Below are 22050 nucleotides of genomic sequence, written 5' to 3'. Positions count from 1 at the left end.
GCGGACGAGGAAGACAGCCAAAAGCTGCGACTCGGGCAGCGAGGGTCGCGTCTGTTCACGGCTGGGTGGTTCGAGTGCTCACGTCTTGTCTTTTTTCTTCATCTAGTGCGAGCCATGGAGGGCCCGCGGTCGAGCAATTCCTCTCCCTCCAGAAGTCGACTGAGACCGCCGGTGGTCGATCCATTAGAGCAGGCAGGGTTCGTTTCTAAGGGAGATACCGTGTAGGATGCCCCCCAATATCCATATAACGCTTTGCTTCTTTCCTTCTATCGTTTTTATCGCGTTGGTGGTAGTGGTGGTAGCTAAACTGTTCTCTGCTTCAACAGGCTGCTCAACGTGAAGGCACAGTTCGCCTACTATGAGAGAATCATGGAGCGGTACTTGAAATTCTGCAACGACTACTCAAGTGACATCGATGCAGCCTTTGCCTCCCTGCCTAAGTATTCGACCGAAGATGCAACCAAGAATCCGCCAGTGGCTGGCGCTTCCACCGCTAATAAAGAGTCTCCGCCCAACCAGGCACCACAAAACAAGTCCTCTCGACCTGAGACCCTGTCCGATTCAGCATCAAAGGACCTCTCAGTGCTGCTCCTATCACTCCGCAAACTGCGAGAAGGCGTCGTTGCAACCGCGTCCGAGACTCCGTTGGAGTTTGCACAGCATGTCCACGTCTTCTGCATTCGAATGGGAATCCTTGCCGCACACCCTCCGTCCTATTATGTGCCACTGCGGCGTTTGCTTCATGAGCTGAACGAACCATCGAGCGCCCTCAGTGAATCCGATTTGCACGAGTTTACCTCCTACCTCATTCTCGACTATGTCTGCCGGCGCTCTGACCTCAACCTTGCATTCGAACTCCGCGCAAAGTCTAAAGCCGCCTTTGGATATTACAACATCACTGTCGATAATATCGTTTCTGCCTTGCTGCATGACAATTGGGTACTCTACTGGAAATCCGGGAGGCATGTGGACGGGTATACGAGGTCACTGATGAGCTGGTCTGATTCCTATATGCGATGCAGGGCCCTCAAGGCTATCGCGAAAACTTATTTGACGGCAGACATACGCTTTATCATCGAATGTTGCACAGGTTCGCCAGACGGCTGCACGTGGGAGGAATTGGTCAAGTTGGAAGGTATCGGATGGCGAAGAGAAGGAGACAAGGCCGTAATCCGGATTAGGAAGCCCAAGGCTGCGTGAATGAGCCTTTATCCAGCTGGCATCCGAATGCCAAGAGCCCATAATCCATTGCCAGTGGTGGTAACGGTTTTGCCAAAAGGGACGGCTCCATTGTGGAATTGAACGGCCTGGGTTTTGAAGGTATGACAGTTCCAGCCATGAAGGTGATAGGTGGTTAACCATACTAGGGTATTGGACTAATGCACGCAAACAGGCCATTTTTGAACGAGAGATATGATAAATATGAGTCAAAAAACGACAGGAAAAAATAAAAATAAGTAAATGAAAAAAAAAGAAAAGGAATGCACTCCAACAAGAGGTTTAGATCTTAAAGGCCCCATTTGGTATTTCCCAGTTGCGATGCTCTGATTGGGGATGTTCGGCCACCCGCTCTGCCAATGCTTCCTTGAGGGCCCCTGAATTCTCCGAGCAAAGTTCGTACACGGTGGCTAGATTAAACGTGAGGCTTTGGAAAGAGTTGTGGTCATCAACAAGCGCCTCTAGGATTTCGCGTGACTTGATAGCAGGAGTTAGTTAGCCTTCCTCCATGTTGGTATAAAAAAAGGAAATCCCCAAAAATAAATTAAATAAAAAAAAATTACACATGGGTATCTCAGTTAAAAAGAAATTTGGTCTTACCTGTTTTAGATCCCCAACATACAAAAGGCAGACAGCAAGGTTCTGCTTGATGAGAACCTCGTCATCCGTGCCAGTGTAGGTTTTTAGAAGGTCGTTCCAACCAGTGACAGCTTCATCGAATTTACCCTCGGCCATCTTTAGTAACGGCTCAACGATGTTGGCTGACGGGTTAGAGACACTAGAAAATAGATCCTTCGCAGAATCTACATCTCCTACCCTTAGGTGCAAAAGAGCTCTTTGTTGCAGTCTGTGGGCGTCACTCTTGGATGGTGATGCCATACTAGCCAGAGATCGGCGAGCAGCCTCCAAGTCACCCATTTCAACCAAGGCGTTAACAACACGGATACCTAGATCACCGAGCCTGGCTTTCCACAGTGCTTTTTCCTCAGCCCCGACACTAGGACGTATGATATGTCTCCTAGCTTCTAATCCAAGGTCATAAAGTCCAGATATACCTCTCCTGGTATCACTAAACCCAATACTCTGTAGCCTTACGGCAATAACACGAAGTGGCCAGGGAGCAAGGTGAGCTTTTTCCGGGGGCTCCTGGGAGCTACCGTCCTCCTTTGGAAGATCAGGTTTGACGTCTACATAGTAGAATGAAGAATTCAAATCTTGCAGGGCTTTTGATTCCTCTGCTGCTAGGAGAGTATTTCCCGTAAGCAGAAGACAGGTTAGGCGAGTATACAAGAGGGAAAATATCGCGGAATAGTCAGTGGAAGTTATCAGGCTGGAGGTTAGGATCGTAGCGGCAAAATGTGCTGCGGGAAGGTAATGGCCTTTTTTGCATAGGTCATCAAGCTGTTGTAGTGCCGATTCCAACGGCTGACCGGGCAGCAAGCTTGGGAACTCTGAACGGAAAGGTAGGGGTATTTCCAACTGCGAGATAGGGTGGAATATCTCAGGCTGGTGCAGGAAGGAGAAGTTCTGGGCCACTTGGATATGTGGGCTATCCTTGGGTGATGCAATTAAGTCTCTTGCAGGGTGAAATGGAAGTGAACTGGTCTTGGAGTCTCGATTCCCAGATGCGGCGGCTGGCGTTGGAGAACGGGTATTTGGTCTACCAGACACAAAATTCGTCAGAGACGCCAACCTGCGCGTTTAATAAGGAAGTTAGAATCGTACTCATCCGGGATATCTAACGGTCCCTTTGTTGAGCTACGCGGCCGAGTAGCTGGGCCATCATGTCAGTCTGCACTGCTCTAGGTCGAACAAGATGAGAAGACATACCTTTTACAGACACATTCCGCCGATGCTGTGAGCCGGAGGGTTCCATGGTGGACACATACACTCACATGCCCACACGCTTCCTCTCTCTCTCTCTCTCTCTCTCTCTCTTCCTTTCTCTCTATCCTCTGTTCTTTGAACTGCAGCAGCCTGTGTCCATCCTGCTCCCAGCACACTCTGGCCTAAGAGGTTGAAGTCATGGAAAGCTTGGACGGGAAGAAGAGGGTTTCTGCCAGGCGGTGAGTGCACGGACCACATGAGCCCCCTGATTACTTCATCACTTTTCTCTCTTTGGGAGGAAGAAAGAAGACATGCAAAGCATCAAACAAGCCAGCAAGCCATCAACAAGGGAGCTTCTGCAGACTTGCTTTGAGGCCACTCTCTCTCTCCATTGCTGTTTTCCGTCTTTCTTTCTGCTGGTCGCCTTGTCTAATAGCGTAATAGCGAGTTCCGCATGCCCGGCCGGGGCCCTCGATATCGACCAACCCTAGAAGCCGTGGACCAAGAAGCCGAATCGCAGTTCGAGCAAACACCAATTCCGTCGCATTTAAAGATGTCGCCTGCAAACAAATACTCCGTTATTCTGCCTACCTACAATGAGCGCCGGAACCTTCCAATCATTTGCTGGCTGATTGAAAAGACTTTCCGTGAGAAGTGAGTGTCGAGTATCCCAATGGCTGCTGGCATCCCCCCCTCACCCCTTATCTAGCCCCTCTAATTTATTGCAACAATTCCACATTAGAATTGGCATGCTAACGGGATAATTTTATAACTATTTAGCAAGCTTAACTGGGAAGTTATCATAGTTGATGATGGCTCCCCAGATGGTACACTCGAGATTTCAAAGCAGCTCCAGGCTGCCTATGGCGAGCAACACATTGTCTTGAAGCCTCGTGAAGGCAAGCTTGGCCTTGGAACCGCATATGTCCACGGCCTTAAGTTCGCTACTGGAAACTTCATTATTATAATGGACGCGGACTTCAGCCACCATCCCAAATTCATCCCGGAGATGATCAAGATTCAGGAAAGCACCAAGGCCGATATTGTCACTGGAACTAGATACGCTTCGCGTGGAAACTTGCGCGGCGGTGTGTATGGATGGGACCTGATCCGAAAGCTCACATCCCGTGGAGCCAATTTAATTGCCGATGTTGCATTGATGCCAGGTGTCAGCGATCTGACTGGTAGCTTCCGCCTCTACAAGAAACCGGTTCTGGAGAAAGTGATCAAAGTTACCGAGAGCAAAGGATATACCTTCCAGATGGAGATGATGGTTCGTGCAAAGGCAATGGGATACAAGGTCGAGGAATGCCCTATTACCTTTGTCGACCGTGTCTACGGCGAGAGCAAGCTCGGCGGTGAGGAGATTGTCGAGTACCTCAAGGGTGTTTTCACTTTGTGGCTCAAGGTTTAATGTAATTGAGATGGCCTTTCCAATTTCTATCTTTTTGTCTCCCCTACTTTCTAAAGGGTTATTTTCCTTCGTGCACGGCGAATTATGGGGGCATCGGAGGGTCAGGTTACAGGCACTGTTATCAATGGGGGAAGGTTGTCCTTTTTTACACTATGAGGTTCTGACCTGACATGTTATTAAAGACTTTTAATACCTGCGTCAATATGTCGAAATAGAATACCCAATAAAACATATTCAAGGTACTTCTATTATTCCTATCTTTGGGGGCATATCAAGATTGTTCGAGTCCGGCAAGGAATTTCTGGACTCTCGATAGCAAGTCCTGTACAGGTTTAACTTGCCACTTCCCTTGAGGGGAGTGTCTTGCTCCAGGGACAACGCCGCTATTCTCATTCCAAATAGCAGGATTATCACTACCAGCCTTAGTAGCGGTTTCCCACCTCTTGAGCAAACTTTCCATATCCACCCACTCCGGTATGTATTCATCAGAGCCTCCAGGCAAGACAAGGATTGATCCTTTCAAGTGGCCTCTTTTCCCAATCATGCCGAATGTCTCTTGCAGCCGTTTGTCTTCAAGGTCAGAACTAAACAGGTCATCCTCCAGTGGTGATTCTGGGCTATCTGGGCTGGTTAGGCTCAAAAACCGCTTGCTGCTGACCGCAACGCTTGACGGAAACCCTATGCGTGATGTCATTGAGATGGGCAAGATATAGCCGTTATCTTTTTCATTTAGGTTGGACTTTGCAACATCAACCAGTTCATAAAATATTTCGTTTACAACCTCCGCGGAGTCATTGGCAGTACCGGTTTCGAGTATGGAAAGAGTGGACTCTCGATCGGAGACTGGTGCTTGGAGAATAGCGCCATCTACTGCTGGTCTGGTCTGCTCTGGGGCTTGGGTGTAGAGATAATGCAAAACATCTTGACTTCCCGTCGAATGCCCCATTATTGCAACCTTGCCAGGTTCGTTGGCGGCTTCACCCTGATATTCACGTGCTTTGAGGGCTTTGACATAGTCGATACATCGTCCCAGCTCTTCCACGTCCTTATCAAGGCTGCTCATCCCCCATCCGGTATGCGATGATGAGAGCAGAACAAAAAACACGGACCAATTTGTTGATTCAAGAGAGACAGCCAGATCATTCATAAATGGTACGGTACATAAACCGTCTGAGAGCCCCGCAATCAGTAACAATGCATGAGGTTTCGCCTTGCTGGCAGTGAGTGACTTGTACTCAAAGGTGTTGAGGCCTGCTGACTGAAAATCGCCGTCAGCTTGCGTTCTGAAGGTTGAAAGGAGAGCTGGGTAATTATCAGAAGTCAGTGTAGTATATAGCCCATACATATTGATGAAGCACACCAGCCCTCATGGTTGGGGGAGATTCTGGGTCCATCTCCTCGACAACGTATCGTCTATGGGTATTTATTTTCCCCTATTATCCTATCTGTGGGATCTCCTATTGAGTGCAAGAAGAACTATTTATACAGGTTGAACGTGCTCGATTGATAGTTGCCTTGGAGGAACAAATTGGTGAGATGTCCGTCGTTGCACGGAAGTTCCGCTAATTAGCTAACTTAACTAGCTAGCCTTAAAGTTAAAAACAGGAGCTTCCCTGGAGCGGAAAGCTTAAATCTGCCAGGGGCGGGCATTTCATATATCTGAACAACCACTTCCATATCTCTAAACTATGGAGAGCAGTGGTGTGTTTGAGCGAACGGCCAGTAGTGGGAAAAAGAGAGCTAACTGTCTCGTATGCAGTTTATATGGCGAGTATTTTCCGATGCATAACGCCTGTATAAAATATCCTGGGGATATATAGAAGGGCGTAAGACAAGCTATTCATGAGCCAGATCCTCCACACGGAGCAAACCACTCCCCATCCCGGCACATGCCCATCCGGAGCACGATGCATTTGGATTCCAGGCAATAGCTGTGATGGCAGTTTGTTCTTCATATACAGTCATCATGCCCACCTGGCCTGTCTCCTTATCCTGAGCTGATGAACCCTTGGCTAGGCTCGCTGTTTCTGCCTTGAATCCATCATAGAATTTAACTACTGGTCCCGGAGTGATGTTATTATTTTCCCCATTAATCCATTCTTGCGAAAACCAGGTCTGCTGCCACTGCTTTTCCTTGGAATGAATGAGCTTTCGGAGGGGGTTGTTCCCTATCACCGCTCCTCCCGCGTTTCCTGCGAGAATGCAGGGCTGATGTAAACTTGCAGTCGCTAAGGAGGTAATAATACTTCGAGACTTAAGTGCAGCAAGGCTCGAAAAGAAGCGGCGGAGAGGAAGAAGCCGAACAAAGTCTCCTTCGTCATTGGTAATAAAGGATCGTAAAAAAGGGGAGTAGACGAGGCACTGAGTCCCTATCCTCAGCCGAAGCGCATCAACCACTTCCGCTGCTGGATCTTGGAGGGATACCAGCCGCGTCTGGCCACCGACGGAGGTTGCTGCAATAATATAGGGATGGGTAGGATAAGCTGAAGCAACGTTAAGTATGTATGTGTCGTGGATTGGGACGTATAGATAAGGCTCAGAGTTGGTAAGTGATTCTCTTCGAGCCGATTGGGTTAAGCTCCATACACCAATAAACCCGTTTGCACATCCGATAGCTATATCTGTGGGAGACAGCCAGGTGAAGCAAGTACAAACTGTTGATGGAGGTTTGACTTGGAAAGCTGGTGTTTTTAGATGAACTGATAACCAGTTAGATAGATATGGTTCGAGAAGGGCAATATAACATGCTGTACATACCATACTTGGTTTCACTTTTGCTGTCGCTTAAGTCAACATTGAAGACTTTAACAGTGCCATCGCTCCAAAGCCCTGCTAGGAGGGCGGGTCTCGTGGTCTTACTATCATTTCCATCATCTGAACCCCGGTTGACGGAAATAGGGCACCAGCAAAGGCGGCTTATTGTGCCAAATTCCGTGCAGATAACCATATGCAAGAATGGGGGTTTATTCATGTTCAGTTTTCGAAGTCCACTCTTGGGGTCCCTGGCTTCAAACCTCCAAATCTGGATTGCTGCAGGATATGGCGGCGAAGGAGTAAATGCAGGGGCCCCTCTGATATTTCCATCATCAAACTGTGCTTTCTGACTGTCAAAGATAGGAGCTACAATGGCCAGGAATTGAGAGTTCCCATTGTAATTATGAGCCCAGCTAAGACATTGAATTTTATTCCCGAGGTTTATGATCCAACCCTCCCGGGCTTTAACTCGGTTAGGTGCGTCTGGAGCCCGCTCATTTGCTTGTGAGGCGGATGCTTCTTCTGACTCCTGTTTTATAGCAATGGATTCTGTAGAAGGCCATGCTGAAGAGAAGTCAAATGACTCATCGCGTCCTAACAAGCATGTAGTTTGAGCATCCGATGGGCCGATTAGCACGGTTGTCTTCGGTACCTCCTTACTGGGTAGATGAGTATTTGCTACATCTTCAGTAATAGGGAGAATTTGCTGTTTCCCACGGAACCGGGCCCCTATATCACTATAAAACCAGTCCCAGCCTGTAGTGGACTCACGAATATTCATCTCTCTGTCGACCCCAAATATGTCTTTATTTCCGCGCGAATTCCAGCCAATGCACATCTGGAGGCTTTCTCTACTTGGGAAAGTCAAATCTATCCCCCTTGACCAAATGTCTCTGGTATGTATTATGGGTAGAATGTCTTGATCCCCAGACCCGAATGTCAACCTTAGTTGAAGAGTCTTAGAAGAATGGTTAGACGGTTTCAGCAAGCCGCGTGAGTAAGTTTGGGTATTTGGCTGGTCTTGCTTTTGCGCTAATGCCATATTTTTCTCTGTTAGCGGTATATCCGAAAGTAAAACTGAGGCTCGACCCCTGGGGTTGGATTGGCGCGTCCCCGGTACTACCCAGGGAATATCATCAGTGGTGACTTACGCCGGTCTAAGTTTCTTCCCATCTTCTTCCGCCGTTTATTGATACCCTCATCGGCCTCATATTCCTCGTCTGAAAATTCAGATGCTGGATATTGTGTGACTACCTCGTCTTCATAGTCTGGGTCTGGTACAGGTGTTGAGCCGTTGGTTTCAGCAACAACATTCTGTTGCTCGGCTGCACTCATTGCATCCATGCCTTACTTTGGGTATCATACCTTCCCTTCGTGTCAAGGTATAGTGGTATATAACTGTTGTAGAATAGAGTGGTGGGAATATTCACGCTGGAGTGAACTCCAACTGGCGCATGTCTATTACCTTAAGCTAATAACTATTACATAATCATATCTGGGTCGAAGAAGCAAAGAAGAATTTGTGTACCTAGAGCATGAATAATAGTAAAAGAGATATCAAGATACTAGAATCTTTAAGTGTAGGGTGGTTTCAAGTCATATTAATTTCTATCTTCCCGGTAATGGTGTAATGGCTGGCACATTATCATCTAATACATTAAAAGCCCAGAATACAATTTAATTCAGTAAACCCCAAAAAACTCCAGTCAATGCATACATGCAATAGTCTTAAACGCCGCAAATATTAGCACTGCTGACAGCTAGTATCTTTCCCCGACAATCTATGTAGCCGTATAATCCCCGCAGGAACCATGGTGCGAGTATTCAATTGTGAAAGCCCTAGGATCCAGAGTAACCGGGGGCGAGTTTATGCACCAGCATAGGGGATAATCGAAGGCATGTGAAATGTCATAGAAGCAGCCGGTATAGGACTGTTGGCTGCACCAGTTGGAAGTGGCATATGAGAGGATACCGGCGGGTAGGTCGTAGTAGGCGCAGTTGGAAATTGCGATGTTACAGAGGTATGCTTGGTTGACGTGGCACGGGTAGTAGTTGTAGGCATAGATGTTGTTGTTGTTGTGGTAACCTGACTTGATGAGGTAGTGGCAGGTGTTGACACTGGAGAGCTTGATGTTGTAGTTGATGTGGTTGACATCGATGTGGGCGTGTTTGGTGGAGGTGTAGTCGTTGTTATTGTTGTTTGAGGTGTTGTCGACGATGGTGAGGTATAAGATGTCGTCGAGGTAATGGTCGTAGTAGTAGTTGTCGAAACAGAAGGCTGCACTGTGTGGGTGATCGTTGCTGTATGGGTGACTGGAGGTAGAGTCGAGCCAGGTTTATCAACAGTGACCGTCGCATATATATCGGTTGAAGGTGTTTCAGGCCCTCCGTCAACCTGGACAACTGAGTAAGGTACCCCCCGGGGCAGATGAGGTATTAGCGGCAGTGAGCTCGACAGGTGAGCGAGCAGTGCTGCCGATAGCAAGACCTTCTTGAACCTAAGCTGCATATCTGCGGTATGCTTTAGCCAGACCGAAGGTAGGATTCTCAATCTACACTTCTGTATCTCGAAGGACGGTGGGTGTTATTAGAGGATATTATATATTTCATCAAAGATCTTTAAATAGCTTTCGGGACGTCGTTAGGCGTAACTTCATGAAAACAGGATATCATATATCATCAGCCACAAATAAAGGAAAGGTCATAAAAGAAACAAGAAATCATCTCCGTTCGGTGTTCTGTTTTCTGGAGATGGGACTTGGTGAGCCCCCGGTTTTTGTGCATTTCGCCATTCAGAAATGCGGTGGTTGGGATTCCCAGCCACCGAGTTTCTCCAAATGAATCGCTACTGGAGTCTTCCGGTTGGAGGACGTAACCATTCATTTCTCTTTGACAAATGAAAGAGCGTGGAGCGCAGTCGGCTCCATGTCATGCGCGTAATCCATATCCATGCCCGGAGAGTCCCTCCGCCTTGCATCTGCATCTCCGTCGCGGCTCCTTTGGAGATTGCTTGTTGCCAGCCAAATTCCGGGGAAGTTTTTAGTGTTTTCGGACAGGGCTAAAAGCAGCGAGTGAAATGGAGTGCGATCCATGACTAAGCTAAAACAGCGCCATATTATTCCGTATATGGTCTAGCGCAGGTGCTTCCTGTTTCGGGTTAGCGTTGTTTAGCTCATCTTGGGCAGGAGACTCCAACTCGGCTTCTGGATGATGTTTTGACGACAGCCAGCTTGTTTGATATCGAGATGAGCTTTTCTCCTGCTAACTGTGTTCTAGTGGCCTCTAGCTGATTGCCTATTACCTGTTTCTTCTTTACGGTGCTATACACTTTGCGCGCTTAACACCAGGTTCCAGGTTGGAGACCTATTGCGGCCCACGATGGCCAGTGCCCCCCATGTCCCGGAAGACCAGAGTCGCCTCCTGGAAGAGGCTCTTGGGGTGGTACGACAGCAGTCGCATATGATGCGAAGATGTCTGGAAACACCTGGGAAGCTGATGGATGCGTTGAAATGCGGGTAAGTAAAGGAGACTGGCCAACCTCTATACTAGGCTGACGCAATATTTAATCTCTACATTCGCACATGCCCTGGATACTATACAATCCGCTAACACCCATTTTTAATCATCAATTGCAGATCTACGCTGGTAGCTGAGCTTAGAACACCTACATTGGGGCCAAAGCAATACTACGAATTGTATATGGCGGTATTCGATGCGCTTCGTCACCTGTCAGACTACCTTCGAGAATCTCATCCAGTGAATCACTTGGCGGATTTGTATGAGCTGGTTCAGTATGCTGGAAACATTGTCCCCCGCCTCTATCTTATGATTACCGTGGGCACCGTATACATGTCTATTCCGGATGCTCCAGTCAAGGAAATTATGAAGGATATGATGGAAATGAGTCGAGGTGTACAACACCCAATCCGCGGATTATTCTTGAGATATTATCTCTCTGGCCAAGCGCGGGACTATCTACCCATGGGTTCTGGCGATGGACCCCAAGGTAACCTCCAAGATTCCACCAACTTTGTTCTGACCAATTTTGTGGAAATGAATAAGCTATGGGTACGATTACAGCACCAAGGCCATTCCCGGGAACGAGAGAAGCGAACACAGGAGAGAAAAGAACTAGAGCTCCTTGTTGGAAGCAATCTGGTTCGTCTTAGCCAGCTGGTTGATTTGGAGGCGTACAAATCAGCTATATTGCAGCCTCTCCTGGAGCAGGTAGTTCAGTGCCGAGACGTGCTTGCGCAAGAGTACTTACTGGAAGGTAAGCTTTGAACGTCGTTCAATTTGACCGAGTATCTACTAATACATCCTTACAGTGATAACAAAAGTATTTCCGGATGAATATCACTTGCACACGTTGGACTCAATGTTATCTGCTATCGCAAGATTAAATCCGCATGTTGATATGAAAAAAATTGTCATTGGTCTCATGGATAGGCTGTCAACTTATGCTACTCGTGGTTCTGAAAAAAGTGATGATCCCGAAGTAAGAAAGAAGGCCGAAGAAGAGGCAACAGTGCGGCTATTGGAAAAACTCCAACTGTCAAAGGAAACAGGTGAGGCTCCTCCAGCCTCTGACAAACAGGAAACAGCAGATAAAGAAAAAGGAATTGTGCAATCGGAAAATGGTATTAACCAGCCCGGTGAAGGAGAAAGCGGCAAAGACACAAAGCCAGAATCTGTGGAGGACCAGCAAGAAACCGGGGAGGCAACTTTTTTGCCTGGGAATATCAAGCTTTACGAAATCTTCTACGATCAAGTGCTCAATCTGGTGAAGACTCGAGGAATTCCCATTCAAGATACCATTGCCCTTTTAGTTTCATTGACAAACCTTGCCCTGTGAGTTAAAGAAAAATACTGCTGATCTTCTCAAAGTCCAATGCTGACAGGCGTATAGGAATATATATCCAGACCGACTAGGTATCTATCCCCACTAACCTTTTTCAAACCAATGTGCTAACTGTTAGAAGAATATGTTGATCAAGTACTTCAGTACGCCACGAAGACTGCGACTGAGCACTCTGATAGTGCAGACTTCCATTCTGCGCCAGCCCAGTCAAGCATATTAAACCTTTTACTTGCTCCTCTCCAGTCATACGTTTCTATATTCACCGCACTATCTCTTCCAAATTATATCCCTTTCTTCGCCGCACAGTCGTATTCAACCCGAAGGGCAGTTGCTGGTGAAGTTGCACGAAATATTTTGCGAAATAGGACATTAATTACTTCACCCGAGAATCTGGATAATGTCCTCCAGATTCTACGAGTTTTGATCAGGGAAGGAATGCAACAACCAGCTGGCTACCCTGGCGCTCAATCTCAGCGACGTGGAGGTGAAACCGAGGAGACAATCGAAGAGCAAGGCTGGCTGGCGCGAATAGTTCATTTAGTCCAAGGGTCAGACAATGATACGCAACTCAAGGTAAGTTCGAGATTCTTTTGAAATCAACGTTCTTTACAAAGAGCTAATGGTTTTCAAAGCTATTACAAGCATTGCGAACAGCCTATTTGGATGGAAATGAGCGTATAAGATACACCACACCATCTATAATAACATCCTCCATCAAGCTGGCCCGCAAGTTCAAGGCCCGCGAGCACTTTGATGATAACTGGCAATCTCAGTCATCTGCGCTCTTTAGGTTCATGCATCAATGTATCAGCAGTTTGTACCAGCGTGTGAACTCTGGTTGTGCTGATCTTGCATTGCGCCTCTTTGTACTTTGTGGACAAACAGCGGATGAAACTGGTTTTGAAGAAGTCAGCTATGAATTCTTCGCACAGGCTTTTACTGTTTATGAAGATTCTATTAGCGACTCGAGGGCGCAATTCCAAGCTGTCTGTATCATCTCAAGTGCCTTGCACGGATGCAGGAATTTTGGAAGAGAGAACTATGATACTCTCATCACCAAGGCTGCCCTTCACGGTAGTAAGCTTCTGAAAAAACCAGATCAATGCCGTGCAGTTTACTTGGCAAGCCATCTTTGGTGGGTCGTCGAAAGCCCACAGAAGGAAGGAGATGAACCTAATATTGTAAGCCTATTCTCATTAATACCTACTTCGTTTTATCGTATTTACAACTCACGATTCTATTCTTGCAGGTTTATCGTGATGGTAAACGTGTTCTGGAATGCCTTCAGCGCGCGCTTCGTGTGGCAGATGCTTGCATGGATACTGCTGTATCCGTGGAGCTCTTCATCGAGATACTGAATCGCTATGTTTACTATTTCGACCAGCAAAACGAGACAGTGACGACGAAATATCTCAATGGCCTTATCGAGCTCATATATTCTAATCTTCAGTCAAACCAGACCGAGGGAGTTCCAAGTTCAAGCCTGGAAAGCCCTAGACGCCATTTTGAACGAACTTTGGATTATATCAAATCTAGGGGGTGGGAAGGAGTTGTGACAGAGCCACCCAGACAATAAATAAACCGGGGGCTTATGAGAAGGTGATGATACGATATAATATAATCCCGCGTTTTGCTCACTGTTCTTTGCATTGTAGTCAGATGTATAATGCGACGGCAATTTGTTTAATAGATCTACCACTTCGCTTCGGTTAGGCTCACCCAGTCTTCTTCATTCCTACATACATATACATGTGTACACTACAGGGAGAATAATAAGTAACTCTTCAACGACGTTGAATAGAGCGTCTTCTAATTGAAAAGGGGGCGGTAACTGAATTCAATTGCTGAAAACGCCTCATGCATCCGATTATTCATCGTAAGGGCAAAATGCAGAAACGAGAACTACCCATAACAGTACGCCAGCTGCCCCCGCCGGCATACCAGCCAGTAGCATTATTTGCTTTCCTTGCTGAAAGTACAGTACATGAAAATTTCGTATGCACCCTAAGCAGGGAAATGTTTAACAAAGAAATGGAAGAAGAGCAAAGCCGAGGTTTTATTGTAACAATGCAAGAGGGTAAAGGGGAAGTTGAGAAAGACATGCCATGGAACCACGAAAGCAAGTAATAGACGAAGAGTGCAACGGCTGGAGAGCAAGGAAATGAGGTTGAGGAAACAAGCATTGGTATCTAGGACTCCTAAGGAGTGTCGAGGGAGGATAGCGTAGGGAATGAGAATGGAGGGGATGAATGATAAGAGCCAGTAGTTAGGTTGGAGTGACGGTAAGAAAGGTTGAGAAGCGTTGTAAGAGGAACGTCAAAAGGGAAAAAGCCAAGACTCCTTTTGGGGGCTAGTGATACCATTTTCGCAGCAAACATCCTAGCATCCAGCGGGAGGGGGAGCGTTGGTAGAAGGGAAGTATCTGGGATTGGAGCTACCAGCGCTGGCCGCAGTGCCGCCGCTGCCGCTACCTATGTGGGCAGGGTAGCTATTTCTCGGGACTGGGCTGCCAATATCTCCAGGAGATGTGTTGGGCATAGTGGCAGATAATGGGCTAGTGCTTTCGGGCTCGAACTTGATGAAGGTCCCGCGAGGCCCGGCATAGTCAACAATAAGAGAGCCGCCACCATTCTGTGAATTGCCTTCGGTATCACAGATATCCACAATCTCTTCTAAAGTAATTGGTGCGTCAAGTGGCGGGTTAAGCTGCTCGATTTGCCGTAGGACTTGGTTTGTGCTATGGAAACCGGAGCTTTCAGGAGAGCTAGCTGTGAGCTTTTTACACGCTTGACTAACCAGGAGACGGATAGTGACTGGTCTCGGGGTATGGGGATGGTGAGGTCTTCCAATAATACCGAAGGCTCCAGTGGACCATGTAGGGCCTTTAGAAGTTAGTTAGTACTTGCATGAGACTGTAGAAGGTTTAATTACGTTAAAAACTTACTTGGACCGGCACCCCAAGACGTACTGGCAAATCCTGGAGGTCCAAACGGAATTGCCGAACCCCATGTGCCACCGCTAGATGGTGCCCCTAGAGGAAAGTTTGAGGTAGTGGTAGCTAAGAATGGATACAGTCAGATATCAAATGTATGTAAATAGCAGATTGGGCTTAGTGAAGCATGACTTACATCCCAACGATTCGGAGAATAGAGGGGTCGTCCCGAACGCCATTCTTCCGGCTCCCGGAGCGGGTATTGGTTGCGAAGGCACAGTATTAAGGGGGAGGTCCGTATCATCCAACAGTGCACTGCTTCCCAGCTGAGTACTAAGTTCATCAACGTCCGACTGGCCGGCCTTTGAGCGGTCCTTTCCATGGTCATGAACAGTACTAGACGGCCGCTGGATAGGGGCCGGGCGGGACCCTATAGGTTGATTGAGGGGAAGAGGCTCATTAGCACTCCTATCAATTGCCGCAGAGAGCTGACTAGTATGTCCATGCCCATGGGAGAGACTCTCACGGGGTATCTGGAGAGGTTGTGGGCCAAGAGTTCCCGATGTCATTAGCGGGGAGTGGAAAGCCAATGGGTTGTGGGTTGATTCCAAGCCAAATCCTCTGCTCTGAGAAGCATGTCTAGGAACGATTCCTGGTGGAGCGGAGAGACCGTCTGGTGACCCAATTCCTCTAAACTGACCAGCAAGGGGGTTCGGGTACATGGGGTTCTCATGGCTCAAAGATCCACGATGTCCCATTCCTGGCACTCCAGCACTGGGGATACCATTTAAATTTGGCAGAGCATTGAATCCTGGCGGAGGTTGGCCACTGCGGCCTGGCCCTCCCAAAGGTGACAGAGGCGCAGCTTGTTGCGGGTGGTGAAGGCTGCTCGGATGTGGTGCCATTCCCTTATTTGACACAACGCTGGACGCACCAGATGAATGCGCAGCTCCAGGCGAAATTGAGTTTTGCAGGGTATCGGCGTATGCAGGTTGAGAGCGAGGTGACGAAGCATGGGAGTCCTGCTGGGAAGCTTGCCTAGCTCGAACGGGCGTTGGCGCTTTTGGTATCACAGGCGTAGCAACCTGGAAATGAGGTGACTGAAGCAGATTTGGAGGTTGTGGATGGTGGAGCCCTGGCGGATAATACGCTGCTCCAGGCTGTGAAGTCCGCTTTGCACCTTGAGCTGGTAGATGTTGCTCGGGCTGAATAGATCCCAACTCATCCCGTCTGTGTTCACGATCAGCCTTCGCCGCAGCGGCAGCAGCAGCGGCATCTTTTTCTCGTTTTTCTTGCTCTGCTTTAGCCTTCTGTTCACGCTCTTCTCTGGCTTTTCGCTCTCGTTGCTCCTTTTCTTTGGCCTCCCGTTCTTCCCGTTCCTTTCTCTTTGCCTCCTCGCGTTTCTTCTTCTCTCTCTCCTTTTGCTCTCGTTGCTTTCTCTCAGCTTCTGCCTGACGTTCACGCTCCTCCTTCAGCCGTCTTTGGCGATCAGCTTCTTTCCGGAGTCGCTCTTCCTCCTGAGCTTTCTTTTCAGCTTCCTTTTTCTTCCTTTGCTCTTCTCTCTTCCGTTGCTGTTCTTTGAGCTTCGCCTCTTCTGCTGCTTTTTGGGCAGCAAGCTCGGCGGCTCGTTCAGCCTCCCGTCTAGCTTTCTCCTCGTCTTTGGCTTGTTTCTGTAAGCGCTTTTTGTCCTTTTTCTTTTGCGCTTCTTTGGCTTTCTTTGCTTCGCGCTCTTCATCCAGCCGGTTCTCTTCTTCAAGTTCCTCTATAAGCCGTTGCTGTCTTTCACGGGCAACCTTTTCTCGATAAGCTGTCAGAACCCGTTGCTCGAACATTCTAGCGGCGAATATCTGGAACATCCGCCGCCCTTCTTCCATTCGTTGCTCCTCCGTCATCGCATCCTGTGGCAAAGTAATTAGTATGGATACGTTTTCCTATCGTCCCTGAGAACCATTGCTTAAAACAAACCATTTCGTCTTCTTCAAATTCATCGTCTTCCTGGCTATCATAGTCTTCATCCTCGTCATCGTCATAGTCTTCATCGTCTAATGGAGCTCCATGATTATGACCAGCTTGCATAGGTGGATGGCCCGCCGAAGCGAGATATTGTGTCTCCTCTTCACGCTGCATCCGCCGTTCTGCTAACTGTTCCATCATATCAATGAAATGTTTCCCGTCATTTTTTAGTAAATCGTCTGCTACTGTCAGGATTCCATCTGTAATATCATCCATTAGTGGTCGTCCATAACCTTAGTAGATGACGAATGATGAAAGGGAAAGAATCTTACCCTTCACTGTTAGACTATTTCCAAAGGCAAAGAAGTCGGCTCTAGTTGTCCTAGTGTCCACGTCGAGGTCATCATCACTATAAGGTTCCTCGTCTTCTTCATCTTCGTCGTCGTAATCTTCCTCTAGTTCCTCGTCCTCCTCGTCTTCTGGCAGTTCGTGTACTCGCCCTCGTGGCGGGTGTTGGGTGTTCGGTATGTGAGAGTGAGAGTGAGAGTGCGAGTGGGAGTGCGAGTGGGAATGAGCGTGGTGATGATGGTGGTGGTGATGGTGTAGAGATCGAATAGGTGTTTGGTATAACCGGGGCGGTAGTCGAAGCGAAGTGCCGTTCTCAAAGGAGGCCTGGTTATTGTTGGCATACTGTTCCAGCTCTTCGTAATATGCGTCATATAATACCTCCAGCTCCTCCTCAATGGCTGTTCGTTTCCTCCCGCATACCGTGCAGCTGCAAGAATGCTTTTGCTGCTCCTTCATTTTCCGCAATACAGCTTCCTTCTCGACCTTGACTAGCGAACGGCGTTCCTCTTCGCCTAGCTGTAGCCAGAATTCTTTAATATTCTCCCGCTCTTCATGAGTTGACGTGTTCCATATGCGATCCTTGGATATTCTGTGAGCTGATCGATAGGCATTGACGAGGGGCGGCGGTACTCCAACAGGGCGTGCCGAAGAGGTAAGGGGCGGTGGGGGTGGTGGTGGTGTTGAGTGAGATGTAGAGCTCCCTTCAGCAGTCTGGCCTCCATTCCGACCCTTTTTGCCTTTCTTCTTTTTGCTCTTCCGACTTCCAGCATTATTCTGGGGTTGACTCGAGCCTCCATCGTTATTATTACTGTTATTATTATGTTGTTGATGATCGTCATGTTGGTTGCGTGAAAAATTCCGGTCGTCGTCCGAATACCATGCGCCAGGGTTGTCAGTCGACTCGCTCTTGGTGTTAGACATACGTTGCTGCGTTGAGCTGCAGGTGTGCCCAAGCCTGGTGCCAGTATCATACCCATCACTGCCATCCTGACCGTTTCTGTTTGTGGGGGTAGACGCATCACTACGTTGCTGTTCCGCGGCTAAACGAGCGGCTTGTTTCTGCCGCCGCTTCTGCTTCTTCCGGTTGACGGTAGGAGCCTGTAGATTCGATGTTTGGTTAACCAAGCACTTAACCGGCAAGCTACCTGGACTTACGCCTTCTGTGGGTGGCATTGTGGACGTCGTGGTGCTAGCATTGGCTGGAGTGCTAACTGTGTTGGAGGAGGTTGGATTTTGACCCGATGAACCTGCTGGCACTGTAGCTGATCGTTTCGAGTTGGAAGGCATTATTCTAAGGGGAAAGATAGCTAGGCCCGTTAACTTTTCTGCAAGCGCGTAAAAAGGAAGAAACGCAACGCCTCCAGAGTGCGGGAGTGACGACCGAAATTTGAAGGTTCCGTCCCCCGAAGGTTGTTGCAAAAGTAATTAAGAAAAAAAGGGCACGAGGAGATTGAGGAAAGGCTAAGACACTGAACGAAGGCGGTTCTTACTCTGAAGCCTGTAGGCGGATCTGAGCAAGCCCTCCAGGAGGAGCGACGGACGGCAGAGAGAGACAGTGCAAGCTCTCCGAGGCGCTTAGACAGGAGATCTGGTCCGGAGGTATCGCGAGGTTGACGGAGGGCGGGGAGAAGGGGTTTTGACGCCGGCGATGACCAACGAAAAAAGAAACAGGCGCCGCGAGAAAGGACAGCGAGGGCAGGCTCGGGGTGCTGGCAAGGGCCCAGGAGGTCTAGCTGGTGGGAAACGAGTGCGTCTCGCGCTGGCGGCTCTGGTCGCTGACTTCGTCCTCTTCGTCACTCTTCGCCTTTTTGATATTGGGTGGTGCAAACGGCAAAATGCAGCGAGGACAACCCAATCTGGCAAGATTAGACGCGGCAAGCGACGCTCGCCAGGCGCCTTGTTGCTCACCGCCCAACGGGGCCAGCGAGGCGTAATTTTGATACCGCAGGGCTGTAACTTTGCGGCGGGTGCCTGGCGCGAGGAAGCGTGTAAATTTCGGCGCTACCACGGTACGGCCTGTATTACGCTTTCAGGCCCAGTGAAATAAAAAAAAAAGGCGATAAGTAAGAAAACTCAGCCGCCTTTTTTTTTTGCTTATCCGTAGTTCTTAGTTTTATATTAAGTCTCGGCTAAGTAATGTTATATATCAGTTTAATTGATGCTAAGCGGGCGATGAAGGGCGGCGGGTTAGAAAGCTAGAGAAAAGAGAAGAAGCAAAAAAAGGGACAAGGAAGCGCGGAGAAGGATCGCGACTGAAACCTGAAAACACAACAAGAGACTCTTGCTGGCTCTTGATCATCTCACTAATCAGTCCAGCCTTTTCTTTTCTTTTACGGAGTAGTGTGTGTATTACCCAACTGTTTGTCGGTGGCTACGAGCTCTCTGGGAAGAAGCAAAAGGCGGTTGACAAACAAACTCTCCCTAGGCGAGGACTCCCTTTGCGCTGGCCCTCTTACTTCCGTATTATCGTTCCCTCCAGATACTGGCGTGCTTGAGACGTGAGCTCGCGCTGAAAGAGCCTGGCCGTGTGCGATCGATCCGACGGCGGAGTGCATTATCCATTATTGTTATTGCCTGAGAAGGCGAGACACGCAACCGCCAGCGAGACTGCAGGAAGAAACAGACGCTCCTCCAGGGACCCTGCTTGTCTCGCACCGGATCCTCAAGGCAGACGGGGAAGACGGCATTGCGCATATGGTTGGCTAAGGTGATTACGTTCCTGTCTAGCTCATAATTGCTCCGCCTGTTCCAACCTTGGGCCAGCGTGCAGCCTCACCTGATGGAGCGTAGCTGACACCCGCTCGCTTTCGTGTTAGACACTCAGACATGGGAGTTTGAATAGTTCCGATATCCACCCCTACTAAATCCACGTCTCCATCCATCGATCTCCACGAGAAACTTCTCGCCGTCTATCCCTCTGTGACTGTCGAGAACTAGAATTCCCTCTACAAATTCGCGAATAAAACCGTCATCGTTCACCTCCTCTCCTCGCTGCTCGACCTCCCTTACAAATGGCGCAGCAACAGGCAGACAATGTTATGCGAAGGTGCGTGGCAAGGATGTCTCATAAAAATATACATATATATTAAGATCCCGATGGATGACTGCATCGCAGTCAGGAACCCGTTTTTCATCCTTGGAAGGGCCATCGCGATCTTGGGGAAAGGGTTTTCCTTCTATCTTCGAGCCAATATGCTGACGGGGGTAATAATAGGAAGCTGGTAATAATAGGGGATGGTGCGTGTGGGAAGACGAGTCTTCTCAGCGTATTCACACTGGGTTACTTCCCTACAGTAAGTGCAATCTCACGTTGATCTGACTCCTGTTTAATTACAGATAAACTAATTTTTTATTCTCTTCTGCATATAGCACTACGTAAGTAATGCTTAGACCAAAATAGTACCTCTTAGCAGCGTTCTTACCTTCTTGTCAACAAAAGGTGCCTACAGTGTTCGAGAACTACGTTACAGACTGCCGGGTGGACGGCCGGTCAGTACAGCTTGCTCTGTGGGATACCGCAGGACAGGAAGACTACGAACGACTGCGCCCATTAGCATACTCAAAGGCACATGTCCTCCTAATCGCATTCTCAGTCGATACCCCTGATTCTCTGGAAAACGTCAAGCACAAGGTTTGCCCTCCCTTGCATCACTACTGCCATGAGGTTCTATTCCTTTCTAACAAAAAGAGAACTAGTGGATTGAGGAGGCAAATGAGCGTTGTCCAGATGTCCCTATCATACTTGTCGGACTGAAGAAGGATCTCCGTGAAGACCCTCTCGCTATTGAAGAAATGAGAAAAAAGTCACAACGCTTCGTTTCTCCAAGAGACGGCAGTGAGGCCGCAGCTGAGATTGGAGCTAGAAAATACCTTGAATGTTCTTCTCTCACTGGTGAGGGTGTAGATGACGTGTTCGAAGCTGCCACACGCGCCGCGCTTTTGACGTTCGGAAAGACCAGAGGCCCATGCTGTGTAATCTTATAAAATACCCGCTTACAGCAGCCGCACTGCCCACACATCACGGTCCCTTCTTCTTTTTCTTCTTTTTTTTTTTTTTCGGCATACGACCTTGAAACAGCTACAGTCCACCTGACTGCTAGCTACCATAACCATGACATTCAATAGGGCTCATGAGAACCCGTATCCGACAACTGTTCATTTACCTTCCTCGACTACCAAAACGATTATCAACATGACTTTCTTTCAAAAATGGGTGGCTGGAATAAGGACGGAGGCACAGGAGCCTTTCTCCCGGTTCTATGACTTGTGTTATCATGGAATTAATTTATCCTGCTTGCATCATGTGGTGTTAACTCTGGGGTGTTTCCTTTTTATTTTATATACTTAGGTCTGGTTTTCCTTTTTTTTTTTTTTTTTCTCACTTGTGTCCCTTTGAGCTGAGCTTAGCTCCCCTTTCTCATTCGAGTACTTTATCACTTAATGGTCACTTTTAAATACAGTTCTCGTTCTAGTTTTGAAAATTGCAGCGCAGTTTACTGGGTAGCTGAGCTGGGTCGTCCAAGCCCGTACGTATGTGGAGCAACCGTAGGATAAAAAGATGTTCCTGAAATAGGGGAGAAAAATGAGAATTAAAAGAAAATGCTGCTAAATTCTACTCCATCGAACCAATTGGTGATACAAACCTATTTGCCTTATCATAGATATCTAATATACATCCATTCAATCCCTAAATCACCCATCTCGGCAGGTTCATGGGATCAGTTAAGCCCAAAGGCTACGACA

The 22050-nt window shown here is 48.1% G+C and overlaps 9 protein-coding genes across 9 annotated transcripts; 5 read left to right on the top strand and 4 right to left on the bottom strand.

Annotated features, from left to right (window-relative positions):
• Positions 1-369: 369 nt before the first annotated feature.
• On the top strand, positions 370-1200 carry ARB_05485 (uncharacterized protein; the record flags this gene model as incomplete). The annotated part of the gene is made up of 1 exon (XM_003016042.1): positions 370-1200. The coding sequence occupies one exon, from the start codon at positions 370-372 to the stop codon at positions 1198-1200; it is 831 nt and encodes a 276-aa protein (XP_003016088.1).
• Positions 1201-1500: 300 nt separating this feature from the next.
• On the bottom strand, positions 1501-3303 carry ARB_05484 (uncharacterized protein; the record flags this gene model as incomplete). Its single annotated transcript, XM_003016041.1, has 3 exons — positions 1501-1695; positions 1819-2878; positions 3056-3303. 3 exons carry the CDS (start codon positions 3301-3303, stop codon positions 1501-1503), a joined length of 1503 nt encoding a protein of 500 aa, XP_003016087.1.
• A 295-nt stretch (positions 3304-3598) lies between these two features.
• On the top strand, positions 3599-4459 carry ARB_05483 (uncharacterized protein; the record flags this gene model as incomplete). Its single annotated transcript, XM_003016040.1, has 2 exons — positions 3599-3699; positions 3826-4459. The coding sequence occupies 2 exons, from the start codon at positions 3599-3601 to the stop codon at positions 4457-4459; spliced, it is 735 nt and encodes a 244-aa protein (XP_003016086.1).
• Positions 4460-4730: 271 nt separating this feature from the next.
• On the bottom strand, positions 4731-5804 carry ARB_05482 (esterase, putative; the record flags this gene model as incomplete). The annotated part of the gene is made up of 1 exon (XM_003016039.1): positions 4731-5804. One exon carries the CDS (start codon positions 5802-5804, stop codon positions 4731-4733), a length of 1074 nt encoding a protein of 357 aa, XP_003016085.1.
• A 491-nt stretch (positions 5805-6295) lies between these two features.
• Positions 6296-8557, bottom strand: ARB_05481 (transcription factor TFIIIC complex subunit Tfc6, putative; the record flags this gene model as incomplete). The annotated part of the gene is made up of 3 exons (XM_003016038.1): positions 6296-7158; positions 7217-8263; positions 8365-8557. 3 exons carry the CDS (start codon positions 8555-8557, stop codon positions 6296-6298), a joined length of 2103 nt encoding a protein of 700 aa, XP_003016084.1.
• A 2034-nt stretch (positions 8558-10591) lies between these two features.
• Positions 10592-13650, top strand: ARB_05480 (uncharacterized protein; the record flags this gene model as incomplete). Its single annotated transcript, XM_003016037.1, has 6 exons — positions 10592-10728; positions 10849-11486; positions 11542-12064; positions 12254-12647; positions 12707-13255; positions 13324-13650. The coding sequence occupies 6 exons, from the start codon at positions 10592-10594 to the stop codon at positions 13648-13650; spliced, it is 2568 nt and encodes an 855-aa protein (XP_003016083.1).
• A 311-nt stretch (positions 13651-13961) lies between these two features.
• Positions 13962-14201, top strand: ARB_05479 (uncharacterized protein; the record flags this gene model as incomplete). The annotated part of the gene is made up of 1 exon (XM_003016036.1): positions 13962-14201. One exon carries the CDS (start codon positions 13962-13964, stop codon positions 14199-14201), a length of 240 nt encoding a protein of 79 aa, XP_003016082.1.
• Positions 14202-14453: 252 nt separating this feature from the next.
• Positions 14454-18594, bottom strand: ARB_05478 (uncharacterized protein; the record flags this gene model as incomplete). Its single annotated transcript, XM_003016035.1, has 5 exons — positions 14454-14956; positions 15019-15105; positions 15203-16904; positions 16972-17219; positions 17292-18594. 5 exons carry the CDS (start codon positions 18592-18594, stop codon positions 14454-14456), a joined length of 3843 nt encoding a protein of 1280 aa, XP_003016081.1.
• Positions 18595-20318: 1724 nt separating this feature from the next.
• On the top strand, positions 20319-21291 carry ARB_05477 (uncharacterized protein; the record flags this gene model as incomplete). The annotated part of the gene is made up of 4 exons (XM_003016034.1): positions 20319-20353; positions 20539-20600; positions 20757-20938; positions 21004-21291. 4 exons carry the CDS (start codon positions 20319-20321, stop codon positions 21289-21291), a joined length of 567 nt encoding a protein of 188 aa, XP_003016080.1.
• Between the last annotated feature and the right edge of the window lie 759 nt (positions 21292-22050).

Source organism: Trichophyton benhamiae (genome assembly GCF_000151125.1).
Source record: "Trichophyton benhamiae CBS 112371 chromosome Unknown contig01145.0, whole genome shotgun sequence".
In the NCBI taxonomy this organism is placed as follows: domain Eukaryota; kingdom Fungi; phylum Ascomycota; class Eurotiomycetes; order Onygenales; family Arthrodermataceae; genus Trichophyton; species Trichophyton benhamiae.
This window is presented reverse-complemented; position numbering and strand designations above follow the sequence as displayed.